This window comes from Cryptosporidium sp. chipmunk genotype I (assembly GCF_004936735.1).
Source record: "Cryptosporidium sp. chipmunk genotype I strain 37763 chromosome Unknown contig_2, whole genome shotgun sequence".
NCBI lineage: Eukaryota > Apicomplexa > Conoidasida > Eucoccidiorida > Cryptosporidiidae > Cryptosporidium > Cryptosporidium sp. chipmunk genotype I.
The window spans coordinates 221,632-238,961 of record NW_027125624.1 but is presented as its reverse complement, the minus strand read 5'-3'; the positions used below and the strand labels follow the sequence as shown (position 1 = coordinate 238,961).

Sequence of the window (17,330 nt, the reverse complement as noted above, 5' to 3'; positions counted from 1 at the left end):
TTATTTTTTATTTTATTCATGGCAACGAACCATTATATTTATAACAAATACTATACTATAACTAGCTAATTTACCTTCAATTTATTGTAGTGTTAATGTAACAATGCCTTAAATTGAAATAATATATTATTTTTTAAGCCAAAACAAATTAATATTGATAACATTAATTCATTATTTTCTTTATTCATATAAACTTAGCAATTGCGTCAAGTAGAATAATTATGTAAAAATGTGTGGTAGTAATTAAAAGTATTTTTTCATTTGAGTAGATACTGGCAATTTCGAAGAACAATTCCAGTAATATATATAATATGGGAATCTTTTTGGTACCCTTATTTTTTAAGATGAGAATAAAACGGCTAAAGTGTTTGCCATTCATTTTGCTTCTGTTTTCATTCGTAAACTATAAAATATGTATGTTTGGCATGGTCAATGCAAATGTAGATATGGATGGTCCCCCTGACAGAGTTTATTACTATCCGATTGGATTTAATTTGGCATCTCTATTTATTGGGCCGGGAGTAGGCAACTTTCTTTCTATAGATAGTCAAGTAACCAATTTTGTAAGCCCATGTCAGTTTATGCATCCTATAACTATTCAGTTTATTGGGTCTTATCCAAAAAGTGGTATGACACCAATTAAAAATATTATTTGCGATTCAGTTTCATTACAAAAAAGCTTAAAAAAGTTCCAATTAGGTGCGGACACGGTAAAAGTTGTTAAGGCTTGTACTGATATTGCACAAGTTTTGATGGAGAGTGAAACTACTTACACAATATTTAATGGAGCAAACAATATTACAATTTGGTTAGAAGGATCAAAACTTGTGAATATCGTTAAGGAGTTTAATGAAAAACTTCCAAACAAGATTCCCCAGATAATGGATAGAGACGTTAAGTACCAGTTTGATCCCACGATATTTGGAAAAGATGTTATGGATAATGTTGGTATTTCTACATACCTATTTAAAACGACAACATTCCCATTCAAAATTAGTGTAGATTATTCTGAAGTTGTACCTGGAACTAATTCACATGGCACTAACATTCCTGTAATTGAATTTTCTGCAAACATTACTTTAAGCTATGAATTTTCACAACAAAGCTCAGTATTATCATCTTTCTGGACACCTCCCGCTGGGTTTGGAGGTTTTTTCCCCATGTTGGTTCCCAATGATAAATTCTCTAATGGTGTCTTGTACACCACATACACAGAACCTGGTAAACACGCTGGATTTGTTGCTTGGGGAAGTACAAATATTCCAATTACTAGTCCTTTTGTTAGAATAGTACCTCCTTCTAGAATACCCAGTTCTGAAATTGTCTGTACGAGTAATTATGACTTTTACTATCCAACTAATGATGTGCCGGATGGCTCTGTCAAAAATTATCCCAGAAAACTCGAGTCTTTGTTGAATAAAGATTCATCTAAAGTATTTAGAAACACCGTAACTGTTCAATCTTACTGGAATAAGATTCCGTTTGGTGCGGACTGGTATGAAAATGGCTTTCCTGTTGGATCTCCCAATTCACAATGGATAGAAACTGGAAACTACTATGGTGGATGCTATTTTAATGGAACATTCCCACTTGTCCCAAGCTCAACAAACTCAGGATTTGCAAACACAATCTGCTCATTTCAATCTAAAAATATTTCAGATATATATAGAACTGCATTTTATCCTCCCCCACTAGAATTTCTTCAATATGGTGTGAGTAATATGCAAACTATGATTACTTCAATACTTCAATACGGAGTACAAAGCTCTTCAGGCTCCTCCTCAATTTTTGATTATAACTCAAATATGGAATTTTTGGGAACTTACCCATCATTTCATATATTTGGGGCAACTCCTGGATTACAACTAACATCCCCCTCTCCAAGGCTAAATGTTCCTTTTGTGCAATACTCTGGGAGAGATCTAATAGCAGGAGACCCTTTCTTTAATTTCAACTTTCAATATATGCAAGATAGATTTGGTCATTGCTCAGAACCAAATGGTTGTTGGATTTGTTCAAACCCTAGGATAATTCCCTGGAAAACAGAAATCATCGATCAAATGAATTTTACAGAATTTTGTGCTTCAAATTTAACAATAATTCCTAATTCAAGAATGATTGCACTAAAATTTTATTATGGCGATTTCCAGGAAGATATACCTGCTCAAATTGCCAGTGGGTTCCAGTCATGCTTAAAATCTGTTCCAGATAGGTGGACTCCTGTTGGGTTAAATACAACAGCATTCACATTAAATGCAGGAGAATATCACACCAACGCTATGTTCATATATAATACACTTTCAAATGATACATGTTGTTCTCCAATGAATACTTATTATTATTTCCAGCACTATTATACAATCGTCACCGATGTCTATCAGCCAATTCAACTAACCCAAATCACACCATATACAGACCCTTATGCAGGAGGAATTCTCCCAGGAATATTTATGAACAGAAATTTTTCTTATCAGTTTTACATGGATGTTTATCCTGATAATACTTGGACTGAGAGCTCAGAACTAAAATTACGAGCTTGGCTAATGTGCCCCGAAATTGAGAATATTGATTTGATAGCAATGCCAGAAACTGTATTGCTTGGAGACATACTTAGTTCAGGTGGAAAAGTTGGGGGATCCGTAAAAATTCCTCCTTTTGTATTATCTAAGTTCTATGGAAGCCCAACTTACTGTGTATTAAGGGCATTTGTATTTGTGAATGATATAGTAGAGAAGAATAACATTGAATCATTAAAAGCTGTAAGTTTGAGCGAATATGAGAAATTAAATCCTAGAGTATATAGATCAGATGAAGGTATGCATGAATATGCACAGTGGATCTTTGTGAATAATGGATTTTTAGCTAAAAGTTCTAGTATTCTTGAACCTAATCCTGGAAAAACGTCAATATCTGACGCACTGTATACACCTGTCAATGTAACCCATCATTACAATTTCACAATAACACCATTTTTATTTTCTGCAGTCGCTTTGAATACCCCTATATTCAGCCCAGATAGCCAGATTTTTGAAATGGTATTGTCTGGTCAACATAATAGATTTGGTCTTAGGCTACCCCCCACCCATTCGAAATGGTATGTATTTACTAGAACTGCAGATAAATGGGATCAAGGTTGCTTTGTGGAGTGCGAAGGAGATATGAGTAGAAGTCCTTATGCTGAATGGTGTTTACCCAACTCTGATGAAGAAAATCCGTTTGATTATAATCTTTGCAATTACACTATTGTAAATACATCCTCAGAAATTTCTGAATCACAAATTGAAGATGCAATAGCTGTTGTTACAAATCCAATTTCCTATCTCTCTTATGTTGACACAATGAGCCTTGTTAATGCTCTTTTTTCACTTCCGGCCACTTATGAACTTATATGGGGAAAATATTTTGATTTAATATATGAAACTGGAATAGATTCACATAATATGTCCTTCAACCAAGATTATCCGTTTGCACAACCAACAACATTAGCTGTTATAAACAGAATATTGAGCAAGTACTACTATAGGGAAAGACTAGATATCAAAACTTCACTTCCATTTAATTCAATACAAAGAATATACACTTTGGTTGAGTGCTTCTTAGTAAATGGACTTGATAACCTTGTATTAAATTCTACAGATCTAATTGGTGTCACAAATCCTCTTCCAGAGTTGTCCCCTGAAAATTTGAAAATTTTAATAAGTATATATCAAGGTGTAGCTTCTAGGAAGAGTTATACTCACGGAGTACAAGATAAATACTCAATAATTACTGAAAAAACTGGTAACATTGTATTCAGCAGTACCTTCAATCAAGTCGATATGAACAAAGGCATCAAAGTAGGTGGAATATCTTTCCCAAAAATTGATATGAAAAATATTAAACCCCAAAATATATTATTCCACAATGGAGTTTATTACAAAGTTAACAAAAAACTATATGAAAACAATTTGGCAGTTCAGGGATTTAATTCTTGTGCAAAAAGTTTTAACACTGTGACTGTGATAAGAACAGGTGGCTACCTTAGTAACTTTTTGGTGATAAAAAGCCTCGAAAACATTGGTGAATATCCTCTTGCATTTAGTTCTTTCGTATTATGCACCTTGGAATACGAAATTTGGAATTTAGAAAATAATGTTGAACTTTCTTTCTTTGCAGAATATAAAGAAGAGCTGGATTATTCAGAAGTAAAATGTACAGCAATGAAACAAGATCAATCAGAACTTTCAGATGAGCTATGCACTACAGAGAGGGTTAAACACTTTACAAACCAAACAATTGAGTTCAAGTGTGGTTGCTCTGCAATCACATACTACGGCCTTAAAGGTAAACCAATCCCGTACATTCCATCTTTATTTGAGAAAGACCTAACACCACTATTTTCTAAATCTAGGCCCAATATACTTCAACCATATATGCTGATTTCAAACCCTAAATTATCTAGTTTTTGTAATAATTTTCTTCCAATTAATATTCAGTTAAAAAATATACCAGATTTTGTTCCAGATGAAAGTTTATTTTTGAATTTCAAGTGTGCAATTCCAGAAAGTGCATACTCTAGCTTGGATTTCTGTAGAGAATTTGCAAGAGAACTTCAATACATGGATTTCTCCTTTTCAAGACTAGGAAAAGATATAAATATAACATATTTTGCAAAACCGGATATCATTCAAAAAACAACTCTTCCAACAGAACTATTATTTTGGAGGCCATCAAACCAACAAGATGAGCTTCCTCAAATAAACGGAATAGTTGGAGTAACAGTTTTATTGAACATAACTTTAGAGCTAAAAAACTTGGGGCTAGGAAACGACTTACCTGATCTATTTGGATATTCTACCTTCGATATTGTTACATCGTTAGAAACTAGCACAATGGAGAAAGCCTCTGAAATAGGGGAATTATCTACAACATATATTCCTATCAAGCTAATTAATTTTCCTGGGTCATTAATCAAGTCAAAAATTCCAGTTTCTTCTATTATTCAACACGTCGTTCCATATTCTATACCATATGATTCTTCAAGCAACTGCCTTTCATTTTTAAATAATTATTTCTTAAATACTTATTTAAAAAGTATTGAATTTGAAATGGGCGAAAGTCTTGGAATTAGTAAAGACAATTACTTTAACCCAGAATTACTTTCATCAATTGGTAGCTGTAGACTTTCAATTTCAGAAGAAGAATATATTAAGGGTGGGTCACTTGATTGCATCAAATCTACTTCAAGAAAAGATTTAGACATAAATATCTTGGAACAACCAATATCAATGGTAAATATTAAAAAAGTCTCTAGTACAAGTTCATTTACTTCTTCAAAAGATAAGTTAATTTTACATAATGAAACAATCCAACCAAGTATTAATGCCCATTTTCCATCTATCGTTTCTAAAAATTATCCGAAAATAACAATTCGAACTGGTACTTCTAAAACTATAGATCAAATTGTTTCTCAGAGTGGATATTGTGATTCAATTAAAACAGGATGTTCGTCTTGTAGAGCTTTGAGAAGCTATCAAGCTGATTTCCAATTTCAAAATCAAGAAATTCGATACTACTGCTCTGCAACTTCAGATGAAAATCAAATTGAGGACATCAAAGCAGGGCTATTGGCAGCATGTAGAACAGATGGGTCCTATTGGGGGCAAGCATGTTCATTCCAACAGTCAAATGCAACACTTTCGGGTAATACTACGCATACTGAGCTTAGTCTAATACCACAAGAAAATTTAACTCATATGATCCTTGCAGTGGGGATAAAGAGTAAAAATATAGATGCAATTGAATGTAAACACTTCACTCTTTCTATGGTTAATAAGGAATTACCACTACAAATTATTCCGCTTAAGATTCCAAATATAATCTCTAAAGCTTCTGAGAGTTTACTATTAGCACAAGTAAAATTCATTGGAGGAAGTGAGTGGAATAATTTACAAGGCCTTAAGTTCCTTTCTTTCGCATACTTTGAAAATACAGGTTATATTAGATTAAAAACTACTCCTAGCATTTACAATTTAAGATATCAAGCAGCTCAAAATGATCCAATAACAGTTTCAATTAAATTAAATATTACTGAAACCGATGTTAACCCGAGAAACAACAAACTTTCTGTAATACTTTTAGTTGTAAAGGAAAATTCTAACGAGATAATAAATGAAAATAAGTTGAATATAATTGTAAAAAGAAGTAATATTCACAATCTAGTTTCTTCTGGGGATTATGTATCATATGTCTGGGAGAATTTCTTGTTTGAACACGACTTTTCGTTAATAAAAATTAAAGGTACAACCGGAAATAAGGGACCAAGAGAAATTATTCCCATTAACTTTAAGATTTCCAATATGGTTGGAATGAGTAATTGGAAATATTCATTGCTGGCAACAGTTAACGATAAAAACTCAGATAGTGAACAAAATAATAAATTCAGAAGCAACTCAATATTACTGTCCTTTTTAACATCAAATATTCCACAATATTTAAGATTACCTACAAATTATGAATCTTGGAGAATACACCTAATCATTCATAACCAAGATAATGAGTTACTTTGTGGAATAGACTGTTCAGATAACAACAATGACATGATGGACAAGCACCTAAGGAATATGTTCTGTGTAAAAGGCTCCAGCTCTAAATGTAATTCTTTCATTTTTGAAAAATCAAAGAAAATCCTTCAAGTAGAGCAAACCACTCGGAAAGATGAACTTAAAGAGGAATATTCTGATTTGTTAGAATATTTTTTGAATAATCAAAAAACTGGAAATATTAATGAAAAATTGATGATTACGTCGATCTTGTCTACGAAACTAGATTTCCTGACAATAGATCAGATACAAAGCCTTCAAGAGAGACTAACTGAAATAGACCCTGACAATAAAGACATAACAGGAGGGAATTCAGTAATGATTCTTTATATTTTCTGGAGATTATTAGAGTTCAGCTATGGAAATTTGGATAGAGCATTACCAAATCGTTCATTTGACCCCGAAAAGTTATTTAGAATAGCACTAAAGGCCGAATGTGGTTATTATGGAGGCTTTAAAAATCTTGTTATTGACATTTTAGATTTATTGGTTGAATTCAGAGCATTGGGTGAAACTGAGTTTGATACTAATCTGATTGGAGCATTTTCAGTTAACCAGTGGGCAATGAATAATGATTTTGGAAGCCAAATAGAAATTAAGGGGAAAAGAACCAAATTATCAATTCAAAGCTCAATAGTTTCTAATTTAGATTTATATAGCGGCATTAATATAGGAAATGAGCTCTTTGTTCCTACTCTTGACCTCAGCAATGAAAAACTTGAAAATATTGATATTTCATTAGTAAAGAATATATACTTCAAGTTAAATCAAGGTAGCATTGGCTACCAAGAAATTTGGGGAAGAAATCTATTTATTAACTGTTATGATGCTAGATATGGCTTTACTATGATTAAACCTCCGTTAGATGATTATCTTGTTGAATTAACCAATAAAATTCAACATGATAAAAGCTACGATGGTGTATTTCAAAAAGTATATGATGTATTCATATCGAAATGCGGCTACGAATATCGCCTTTATGGAATTGAAAACAAAATAAGTTTTATTGTTAGTCCAGAATACACTCCTAGTTTTGTTTTGGGTAAGCATTTGAGCTACCAATGCGCATCTAAAGGAAAAGACGATTCTTGGTCTCAAAATGGTTGTGAAACAAAATTTAAGCAGGGAAAAATAGTTTGTAGCTGTAATTCTATAGGAGAATACGGGCTGATTACATCTTATCAGTCTTCTCTCACAGAAGTCGTAGTAAAGCTATCTCACAATCCAGGTTCTATACAAGAGGTTAACATTAATGGTATCATATATAAGGTTAATAATGGAAAATTCTACTATAAAAACCAGGTATTTGATATTATCTCCAATGAAATAATTGCCATATATCCGGATAAGGTTACTATAGGGAAGCAACAGTTCCCTTTAGAAAATTATTCTAATTATGATGTTGTTACTCAACTAACTCTTAGGCAAGAGGGTGTTCTCGGAACAATAAGCCTTAGATCAAAGGAGTACAATGTTGACATTGAAGGATCTAACATAGTTCATGATGGGTTTAACCAAGGAAATTATTCTCAAAACTCGACTATAATAATCATCTAAGAGTCATTTATCCAGTATAAAATGATCGTATTAGTCTCAATTCGTAGTTAAACTAATTATAAATATAAATCCTATTGTTCTGTATTGTTATTGGTATTCATGAACCAGTTTAACACCAAAATATGTAATTGCATCTGCATTTTTTAGGATTTTTTTATGTAAAACGGCGCCTATTGTTCATGCATTTAGATTTATTGTTACAAAGAAACAAAAAATGATGCAGAAACAAGTTAGAAATTTTGTGGCCGTAATTCTGTTTTTTATTAAAATCCTTCAGACCTTTTCTTTTGTAAATTTGGGCAAAAGTCAACCCGTGCCTTGTTTTATACAAATTGGTATCTATAGGAAATTTGTGAACCCATATAAAAAAAAAATCATCGTTGGACCATATAGTCATGAAAAAACCTGTAAAATTGTCTGTTACTCACAAGGATGTTATTTTAAATCAAAGCAATCAAGTTGTAATAGAGGAAATCATTCGAGTATGTTGAGATGTAATTGCTGTGCGACAAATTGTAGTTCTTATTCCAGTACTAACCAGAGCTCCTATCCATGTTCTAATTCATGTATTAATTCATGCCCAAAAACTTGTAGTGCTTCCTGCTTTAAACTAAACTATAATGGCTGTATTTGTTGCCCAAATTTTCCCTCAAAAAAGTCTTGCGTTACAATTTTACCAGGATTTCAAAAAAATCTTTCTAGCATGAATTGCAAATGTTGTACCCAGTTGAAAATATCTAATAAGCCTGATAAATTAAAAAATGAAGATGAAGTATTTGCCCAATTTAACGAATCATCTGAAATAACTACCGAATCAGAAATTTCTGAAACAGTTGATAATTTTGAACTTAAAATTAACAAAACATCGAATCCTAATGAAGCTAAGTTTTCATATGATGTAAGTGTTAATTCATTTATGATATTTTTATCTAACTACTGTATTAGGTTTATTTAAAAATTATGGATAAATATCCTATGTTATCTATAAAGAGAAGGAATTATGCCAGGATGAGGCATAATTTGATAGATCACAAGCAGCATGGACTTTGGGAAATCCCTAGAGATCCAGAAAATACAATCAATGAAACTAGAAAAATTTTTAGTACTAGAGAGCAATATTTGGGACTTACTATGAATCATACTGATTTCAATATTCCAGTGAGTTTAATTGCAAAACACTTTTTTTTAATTGATGCAAAAAATTAATCGAATTAGGTGGTTCAATTCATAAATGAATCTTTCTTAAAACTCCCTAGCGATTTTAATTACATGAACAATAATTCTACAGTTTCCCAGGATTCTATTAACCCTAGAAGTAATAATTGGGAAGAATGGGAAAAAAGTATTAAAAAATCAAATCAAGTCGCTTTTAAAAACAAATTGGGGCAATTATTGAACATTACTACGGAATAAAACCCTGCTATTTCTCAATAACAAAGCAAATATTCCTATAATTAAGATATTTCTTCGGTCAGCAACTCAATTTTAGAAATTTATTGAATTCAAAAAGATAAATTGAAATTTGTCTATTTTCAAATAGTCTATCAAATGAGTGGGTTAAAATTTTATTAAAATTACAAATAATCCAAAATCCTACTATTTAGCGGTTCATATCCTTGGAAAAACACGATTAAGATTAAAAAAAAATGAGAAAAAATTTATAAGGTTTTTTAGTTTTTTATACCTAGTTCTTTACTTTAGGTAGATAACTCTTCAAATTAAAGTTCATCTTGTAACCATTTTGGATTGCAAATACTATAGGTTTCAGATATAATTTATGAAAATTCCATCCTTTTTCCAACATAGACTCCTCAAAATTACTATAATTAAGTAATGTTAACTTTAAATGCAATATTTTTTCTTGGTTACTTGAATAAAATGGCCATCTTTTAAACGATTCAATAATTTCTTCATGTGTTTTAGTAATTGAAATATCTATCTTATCCTTAAATATATTATACAAATCTATTGGTGCGATAATGTCGTCTTTATCTGTTGAATCATCAATAAAAACCTCAAAACTTAGATTGATGAAAACGCAAATAGTAACCAGCCTATTGATTTCAAACTTTGATCTAAGAACAGCTCCGGAATAGAAATCCTCTATTCCATTTAAAGATGATGGAATAGAAGTCTTGTCAAAATTATCGAACCGAGGAATTCCGGCAGTTGGGAAGAATCTCTGCTTATGCACAATATTGATTATTGGGTTGTGGAATAAATCGTGCTTAGGTAGGGAGCCTCTATAAATGAACGAATTTTTATAATGTTCCCATATATTCTTTAGAAACTCAACTGAATCAGGTGATAAGCCTGTTTCCCCTTTAAATATTTTCATTGTAACATCAGGTTTGAATGGTATAAGAATATTTAATACATCTTGAAGAAAATATTGAATAAATAGGGCAGTAATCTCAAATTTATGCTTAATTGTAGGAATACCATATATACTTCTTTCCTGAGGAGTCAAAACATGCACAACTTCATCTCCTAAAACTTCACGTCGTATTAAATTATCAAAATTTGGCTTTTTACACCAAGTGTACCAATGCCATTTACCATTGATAAATCCCACTGGAGAATTATTGTATTTAGACATATCAACACTAGATATCATCAATCCGGAATTTTTTGAGTTCAGTGGAGAGGACTTGAATATTTCAACTCTTTCCCAAGAAGTGAAGGCCTGGAAAATACCTCTTAGTGTTTTCACTGTGAGCCAAGGTGAAAAACTTAAATCGTCCTGTAAAATTCTGTGGAAATAATTAAGGAAATGGGCAAAAGAAGAAAGGTCCACTCTTGCTTTAAATAGTTTAGCGACATGTTTAAAGGAAATAGAAGATCCTAAAACTTTATCAGAATACTTAATGTTCAAAGCAACATTTAAAAAAGCCACGATATTTTGAAATCTGTTTATTTCCAATTCGGAAAATATGAGCGTTGAGTCTATTGGTCCATCAACCCTATTTATTGCTTCTAATTCAACATGAAAATGCCAATTTCCTTGTGAACGCTCACAAATTGGATTCTGATATAAATCTTGTATAGAAGTTAACCCACCCTTTAATAGATCGGCTTCAAAAGCATTAAAGGAACGAATTAAAGAGTTTAAAATGTCTTCAGATGCAAAAGGTATCATAGACCTTATTAATGATATATTAGAGTTAGATGACTTAATTATTGAGAATCCATCTACTAAAAGAGCAACAATTACTGGCCTTGATTCAAAAATTATTCCATATTTCTCCCTTAAAAAGATCTCTGAAAATCCCTGGAATGCCTCTACACGATTAAATATACTGTCTTTCTGAATATTTTGGAGTTGGTACAGTTCTTGTTCAGTAATTACTCTGGGACAAAAAAGTTTATCAGATTTTATAAGTGAATTTAATTTTGCAAATGGCTTAGAGTGTGAGGAATAAAAATCTTGGGTCCACTGTGTGATCGATGCCATAGAATTTTTTCCTAACAAAAATTCTTCTAAAAATTCAAATGCATCCTCTAGAATTTCAAAGCTCTCTCTAACCATTCCATGAATTCCGAAATAAGTAAATAACATGTTTGAATACGTTTTATTCATATCAGGTACCTTCTGGCGTAATGCAAGACACCAAATATTTAAGTCCAATAGTCGATCGACTTCAATGTTCGAAATTGCATTCTCAGAAATACAATGTTTGTAATATTGAAGTTTAATCAGTAGTCTATTCACCTGGGATGTATTCATTTCACTGCAGAAATTGAAAGTTGAAGAAACAATTATTCCCGTATTTGGATCTACAGTCCCAATAGAATCCAATGTAGAAAACCTTAAGCCAAAGTCTCCACCTTCTCTTGTACCTTTTCTAGCGCTTCTCATTGTCCATGTTCCGAAGCGTTCATCAAACAATACTATAGGAAAATTTAAATTTTCCCTAGAATAATCTAAAATACTTCTTCCATTTTTTTCAATAGGAAAGTCTTTAAAATTTAATTTACAATATGTCATTAGACCAGATATCAACATTCTCAGGACCTTTATGCTCATCCAAGGTAATTCTGGTGAACAAGAGTGGTCCAGCGCATTTTGAAGGTCAATTCCCCCCTTTCTAATAATATCCATACCTTTCGCGACGCAATCCTCATTAACAAACCCTGGGAATTCTTTTGGAAGATTTTTTTCAAGAGTTACATCAGTTAAAACTTTGTTTCTAAGGTCAAACAGCTCTATCAAATATTCATTCATGTAGGCTACCACCAATCTTGCAAAATTTATTTCTCCAAAAGAGTGAGAATTGTATGGAAGATCTGGATCAAGCCTCCCCGAAACAATGCCCAAGGGAATATCAAATGGGAGCCTTCCTACATCAGTAATTACTCTACTTGTGGATATTCGTCTCAGTATCTCTACAAATGACTCTTCTTTGTTACTTGCAAACTTTAAAAGAATAAATCTGTAGAACGCTCCTGAGAGTTTCTTAAAAACATTCCTTTGAATATTACCTCCAATATCAGAAAAATGTTGCTCTAGTGCCTCAGAAAATGATATCTTCCCATCACTCGCAATCTTGCGGAATACATTTGTCATTGAAAAGTTTAAAGTTTCAAGATCAGTTTCAAGAATTATACCAATTCTATTTAAATAACGATAAGTAAACTTTTCAAGTAATTCTCTCAAGTTGTTAAGAGAATTGGAATCTAGATCCATCGGAATATATATTTCTGGAATATCCGAATTCCTACCTGTCACTTGTGCCCGATCATATTCAGAGAGAATTTTTTGTTCGCCAAACACAGGTGGTATGGGAAATCTTAGCGATTCAAATTCTTCTGATAGGGAATTTTTTTTACTTTCTTGAATTTGAGGGATTCTATACAAGTTCATTAACCACTGCCTAATACCCATACTGTTTGGTTTGCCTACGCATTCAAATGATGTGAACGCTGAAAGCATTTCATTAATATCATCCTCCTTTAAAAAAGGCATTCCTATGTACCTTAAAAAAACTTGCAATATTTCTGATTGAGACTGTCTCTCATTTGTACTTTTCAAACGGTATATTGCATTTATGCAGTTTGACACTTGAAGGTCTTTCGGATTTCTTATAGAGAACTTATATGAAATCCAATGGTTAAAATATGCGCACATAGATATTGCTCTATTAAGCTGCCATATTTCCAGTTTTTTTTGTTCGTAAATTCCTATTAAAGTTGTCCATGTATAAGGCCTGACGACTATTTCATGAGAATTTGCCTTATCCAATAATTTATGTGGATCTTGATCAAATTCACCGTCCCCATTTTCAATTTTAAAAGCTTTACTCAAAACCAAAAGCCTTGAAAAATCTGGAACATTAGGAGGAAGGAAACTCCAGCCAACTTTTGATTTGTAAAATACTCTAGGCGCTGCAAATGCTTGCTCTTCCGATAGTGCACCCTTAAGGAGATACTTATAGAAACTGAAGGACATACAGGAGTTATAAATCTCGCTTACCACTCTTTCAGTAACAAATTCTTGACCATTTTGGGCAGAAATTCGTTCTCTGAGTAACAGTAATAGTTTTTTTTCATCACCTGCACAGTTAGTGAGTGAATAAACAACATCTGCAAGATGGAGAGAAAGGTCGAATTGAAGAACTCTATCGAACGCATTTATAAAATATGCCTGAATATAACGTGCCTTATTTATTAGGAACTTGGGGAGACCGTTTAAAGCTCTCTTTTGTAGAGGAGTTGAAGGAGAAAATATAGGATGAGGTGCCTTTATTAGCCATTTTCCATGAGCAAACACTGCCCTAGGCGAAGAATAAATATCGCTTTTTGTTGGAGCTCTTTTAATGCGTTCCTCTACGCTCTTCTTTACTGTCTTTAGGTATTCAAGAAGCTTTAAAATTGCGTGAGATGAAGTTTCATGTTTAATCCATCCCCAGTCACTTTTTGATGACATAATTTCAAAAAACAATTCATCCATGGGCTTCTTCTCGAGTTCACGACGTTCAAGCAATAAAAGTATATCCTTCTCAGAAATTATTATTGGGAACTGGTAAGTTTCTTCAAAGAAAGATTCCAAAAATGCTCTGATTAATGTTATATGATTAAGGGTTATATCATCGAGAGTGGAGAATATTTCCACAGATTTTTGTAAATGTGGCAAAAGTTTAGTAAATTCGGCAATGTCCATTCTAATAGGAAGGTTTATATTTTGCCAGTCTTCAAAAAATAATGGTTCAGGAACAAGTGAATTGTGATAGATTCTTTGTAAATATTCTGATTCAGTTTCTTCCGTATTTTTTGGAAATGCAGAATTTTCAAAAATCAAAAAGCTATTCCAAACTGAATCCAGAGTACTTGTATGAAGAGCTATTTCATCTTTCTGAAGCAACCAATCTTCTGTAAACAATTTAAAATCATTAACATTGGGTTTAAAGTTCACATAATCATTCGAAAAACCATTACAAATCTCGGTAATACTTTTAAACGGTATATTTTCCGAAGGTCTGTTTTTCCTCCAAAATTCAAGAACATATGCCACAAAAAGCACCATTCTGTTTAAAACAAAGTGTTTTAACTGTAAACAAATATTGTTTTTTTGGAATAAACTCCAACTGTTAGCATATTGTTTTCCGTCAAGCATAATTTTTGGTAGATGCCTTAATATGATATTTGAGTTATAACTGAAAGGTGGTTTCGAGTAAATAGTTTCTAATTTTTCTTCTCTATTACTTCCTTTAGTCTTCTTTAATGCAGACTCTTCTTCTTCAGAAAATTCTCTATATATCTCTTTGCATGCGGAAATAGTTAATAGATCTAAATTCAATTTTTGAGCAACTTTAAAAATTGCCAATGGGATTGTATCTTTTGTTGAAATTGTATTTCCCGTCTCATTCCTGAGGTGTTTTTTATAGGCAATATAATATTTTGCAATATTACAGATATCCTCGACCGTTAGTTTAAATTTACCAAGCCCAGAAACAGTTAGGTATCTTTCAACCATAATATTCAAAAATAAAAACCTATTAAATTCAAATACAGGAAGCCCGGTGCATGCTGGAATAATATAACTACTGATTGTCCCATCCGAAAATACCTTGCCTACGGATGACCAAATTTCTAAATTTGAATTGATTTTTGGATATCCATATTTAGAATATGGTAAAAACGTTTTTCCGGAAGGAAGAGTATATAAAGCTAATCTCTGTTCGAAAATTGGCCCACCGTGAGTTTGTTTCTTTAACAATTGAAAAAGGACCAAACTACTGTACTTTACATTATGCCTTTTCGAAGTCATCTCTATTCCTAGTTCCTTGCATATTTGTTCTGCAGTAATTTGGTTTAAGTTTGACTCCTCACCGTTTTGTATGGAAGTACATACAATTACGATGACGCTGCATTGCTCTACTGACTGATCAATAGTATGCAACTCATTTAGAAGAAAAATTATCGATGCCGCAATGTCATAAAGCAAAACATCCTTCGTATATTTTTTATAGCTTTCTTGAACTTTGAGAGCTGCCTTTCTGTGTGGAATTGAAAGTCTATGAAAAAACTGCAGGTCTTTCACAGTTAAATCTAGTCTGAAAAGTTTTACGATTTCGCTTGGTTTAAAAACTTGTGTATTAATTAAACTACCAATTGGTTCGTTGAATTTAAATGTTTGTTTACAAACGAATGAAATATCTTTGAATTTGGATTCTGCATGCTCATCAAGCTGGTTCAAAAGCTCAAAATTAGATGTTTCTTCTAGATCCCTTAGTGAAGCGATAATTGCAGATTTACAATTCACGGTATTTCTTAATTGATGCGGTAAAAAAAGCATAATTCTCATTGCCAAACATGAATCTTCTGTTGATACCACATACTTGTAGTTTAATAAAGAATCCCGTAGTTGCATTCCAGCCTGTCTTGTCAAGCTCACAAATCTCTCTGGAGAAATTAATAATTCTTTTTTTCTATAAGCATTGAAAGCTTCATCAAATAAATTCAAACATTCAGAGGACGTTCTAAATGGAATCTCATCAGCGGATACTGGGCTAATGACATCAACACGATTAACCGTTTTTGAATCTTCTATTTTTTTCCAATAAAAATCTTTTTTGGGGATTTTCATTGGAGTCGGGGAAAACAGGCAACTTTCATTTAATTTAACTCCTTTCCCAACTTCTTCCGGAACAGGAAGGAAATATTCTCTATATGAAATTAATAAAGAAGAATTAATTAAAGGTTCCCTTTCGAATGCTCCAAATTTTGATTTTGACTTCTTTTTTTTTGGCTTGATTTTTTTTTCATGGTTTACAACAATACCTTGTCCTAGACCTGTTTTATATTTAGGTTTAACACTTTCTCTTTCGGCTAAATCATTGTCTCCAGTTTGAATACTTCTAAGCTCATCTGCAAGCTGTTTACCTAAACTTGTTATCGGTTGTTCAAACCTAGTATGACCCTGCAGGATAGTTGCTTGATCTTCATAACTTGGACTTATTCTTGCGTATCCATAAAATGGAAAAAAATTTAGATTGGGGCCAATTAAATTTTGTGGATGTTCGTTTGGAAACGGGCCTTCATAGTTTTCCCCAAGATAATAGGTGTTACTCCAGACAAATATTTCATTTCTACCAAAAAAAGTGGAACATAAAAATATAATATATAAGTAAATTTTTTTGCATTTATTCTTCATTCTATATCAATATAACGTGATCCATCGATTATCCAAATAAGAAAACAACTTATTCCTGACAATAAACTTCAAAAAATTAAAGCAATTAGATGTTCAATTCCCGCAAGTGAGATTTCTATCACGATATTTTAAATCTTATAACTTTGCATTTAGAATTGTTTTTAGATCATTTTTTCGGGCGCCCCAAACAAATTAGTTGGCGCAATGTTAAATTAATTTAACATTAATTTTTGGAAATAAATATCTGAATACTTGTAAATATTGTAATTATCATTGTTATTATTATTATTATTATTACTATTATTATTATTATTATTATTATTGATTAGAATATTGTTTGAAATCGCTAGCTCAAATTTTAGATCGGGATGCCTACTAAAAGCATGTGTAATAGTATTTGCCAACATAACTTGATAGTGACAGTTTAATTTACAAATAAATTCAAAATTGCCGTCTAACAGCGGCAAAAAAGGTAACGAGGTTATATATTTTGAGTTGGATGTTTTGAGATTGAATAAATTTGTTTTAAAGTTAAATTT

The 17,330-nt window shown here is 32.1% G+C and overlaps 4 protein-coding genes across 4 annotated transcripts; 2 read left to right on the top strand and 2 right to left on the bottom strand.

Moving 5' to 3' along the window:
* Positions 1-344: 344 nt before the first annotated feature.
* Positions 345-8,138, top strand: ELE39_001762 (uncharacterized protein; the record flags this gene model as incomplete). Its single annotated transcript, XM_067345485.1, has 1 exon — positions 345-8,138. The coding sequence occupies one exon, from the start codon at positions 345-347 to the stop codon at positions 8,136-8,138; it is 7,794 nt and encodes a 2,597-aa protein (XP_067199373.1).
* A 214-nt stretch (positions 8,139-8,352) lies between these two features.
* ELE39_001761 (uncharacterized protein) lies at positions 8,353-9,093 on the top strand (the record flags this gene model as incomplete). The annotated part of the gene is made up of 1 exon (XM_067345484.1): positions 8,353-9,093. One exon carries the CDS (start codon positions 8,353-8,355, stop codon positions 9,091-9,093), a length of 741 nt encoding a protein of 246 aa, XP_067199372.1.
* A 729-nt stretch (positions 9,094-9,822) lies between these two features.
* On the bottom strand, positions 9,823-16,791 carry ELE39_001760 (uncharacterized protein; the record flags this gene model as incomplete). Its single annotated transcript, XM_067345483.1, has 1 exon — positions 9,823-16,791. One exon carries the CDS (start codon positions 16,789-16,791, stop codon positions 9,823-9,825), a length of 6,969 nt encoding a protein of 2,322 aa, XP_067199371.1.
* Positions 16,792-17,003: 212 nt separating this feature from the next.
* Positions 17,004-17,198, bottom strand: ELE39_001759 (uncharacterized protein; the record flags this gene model as incomplete). The annotated part of the gene is made up of 1 exon (XM_067345482.1): positions 17,004-17,198. One exon carries the CDS (start codon positions 17,196-17,198, stop codon positions 17,004-17,006), a length of 195 nt encoding a protein of 64 aa, XP_067199370.1.
* Between the last annotated feature and the right edge of the window lie 132 nt (positions 17,199-17,330).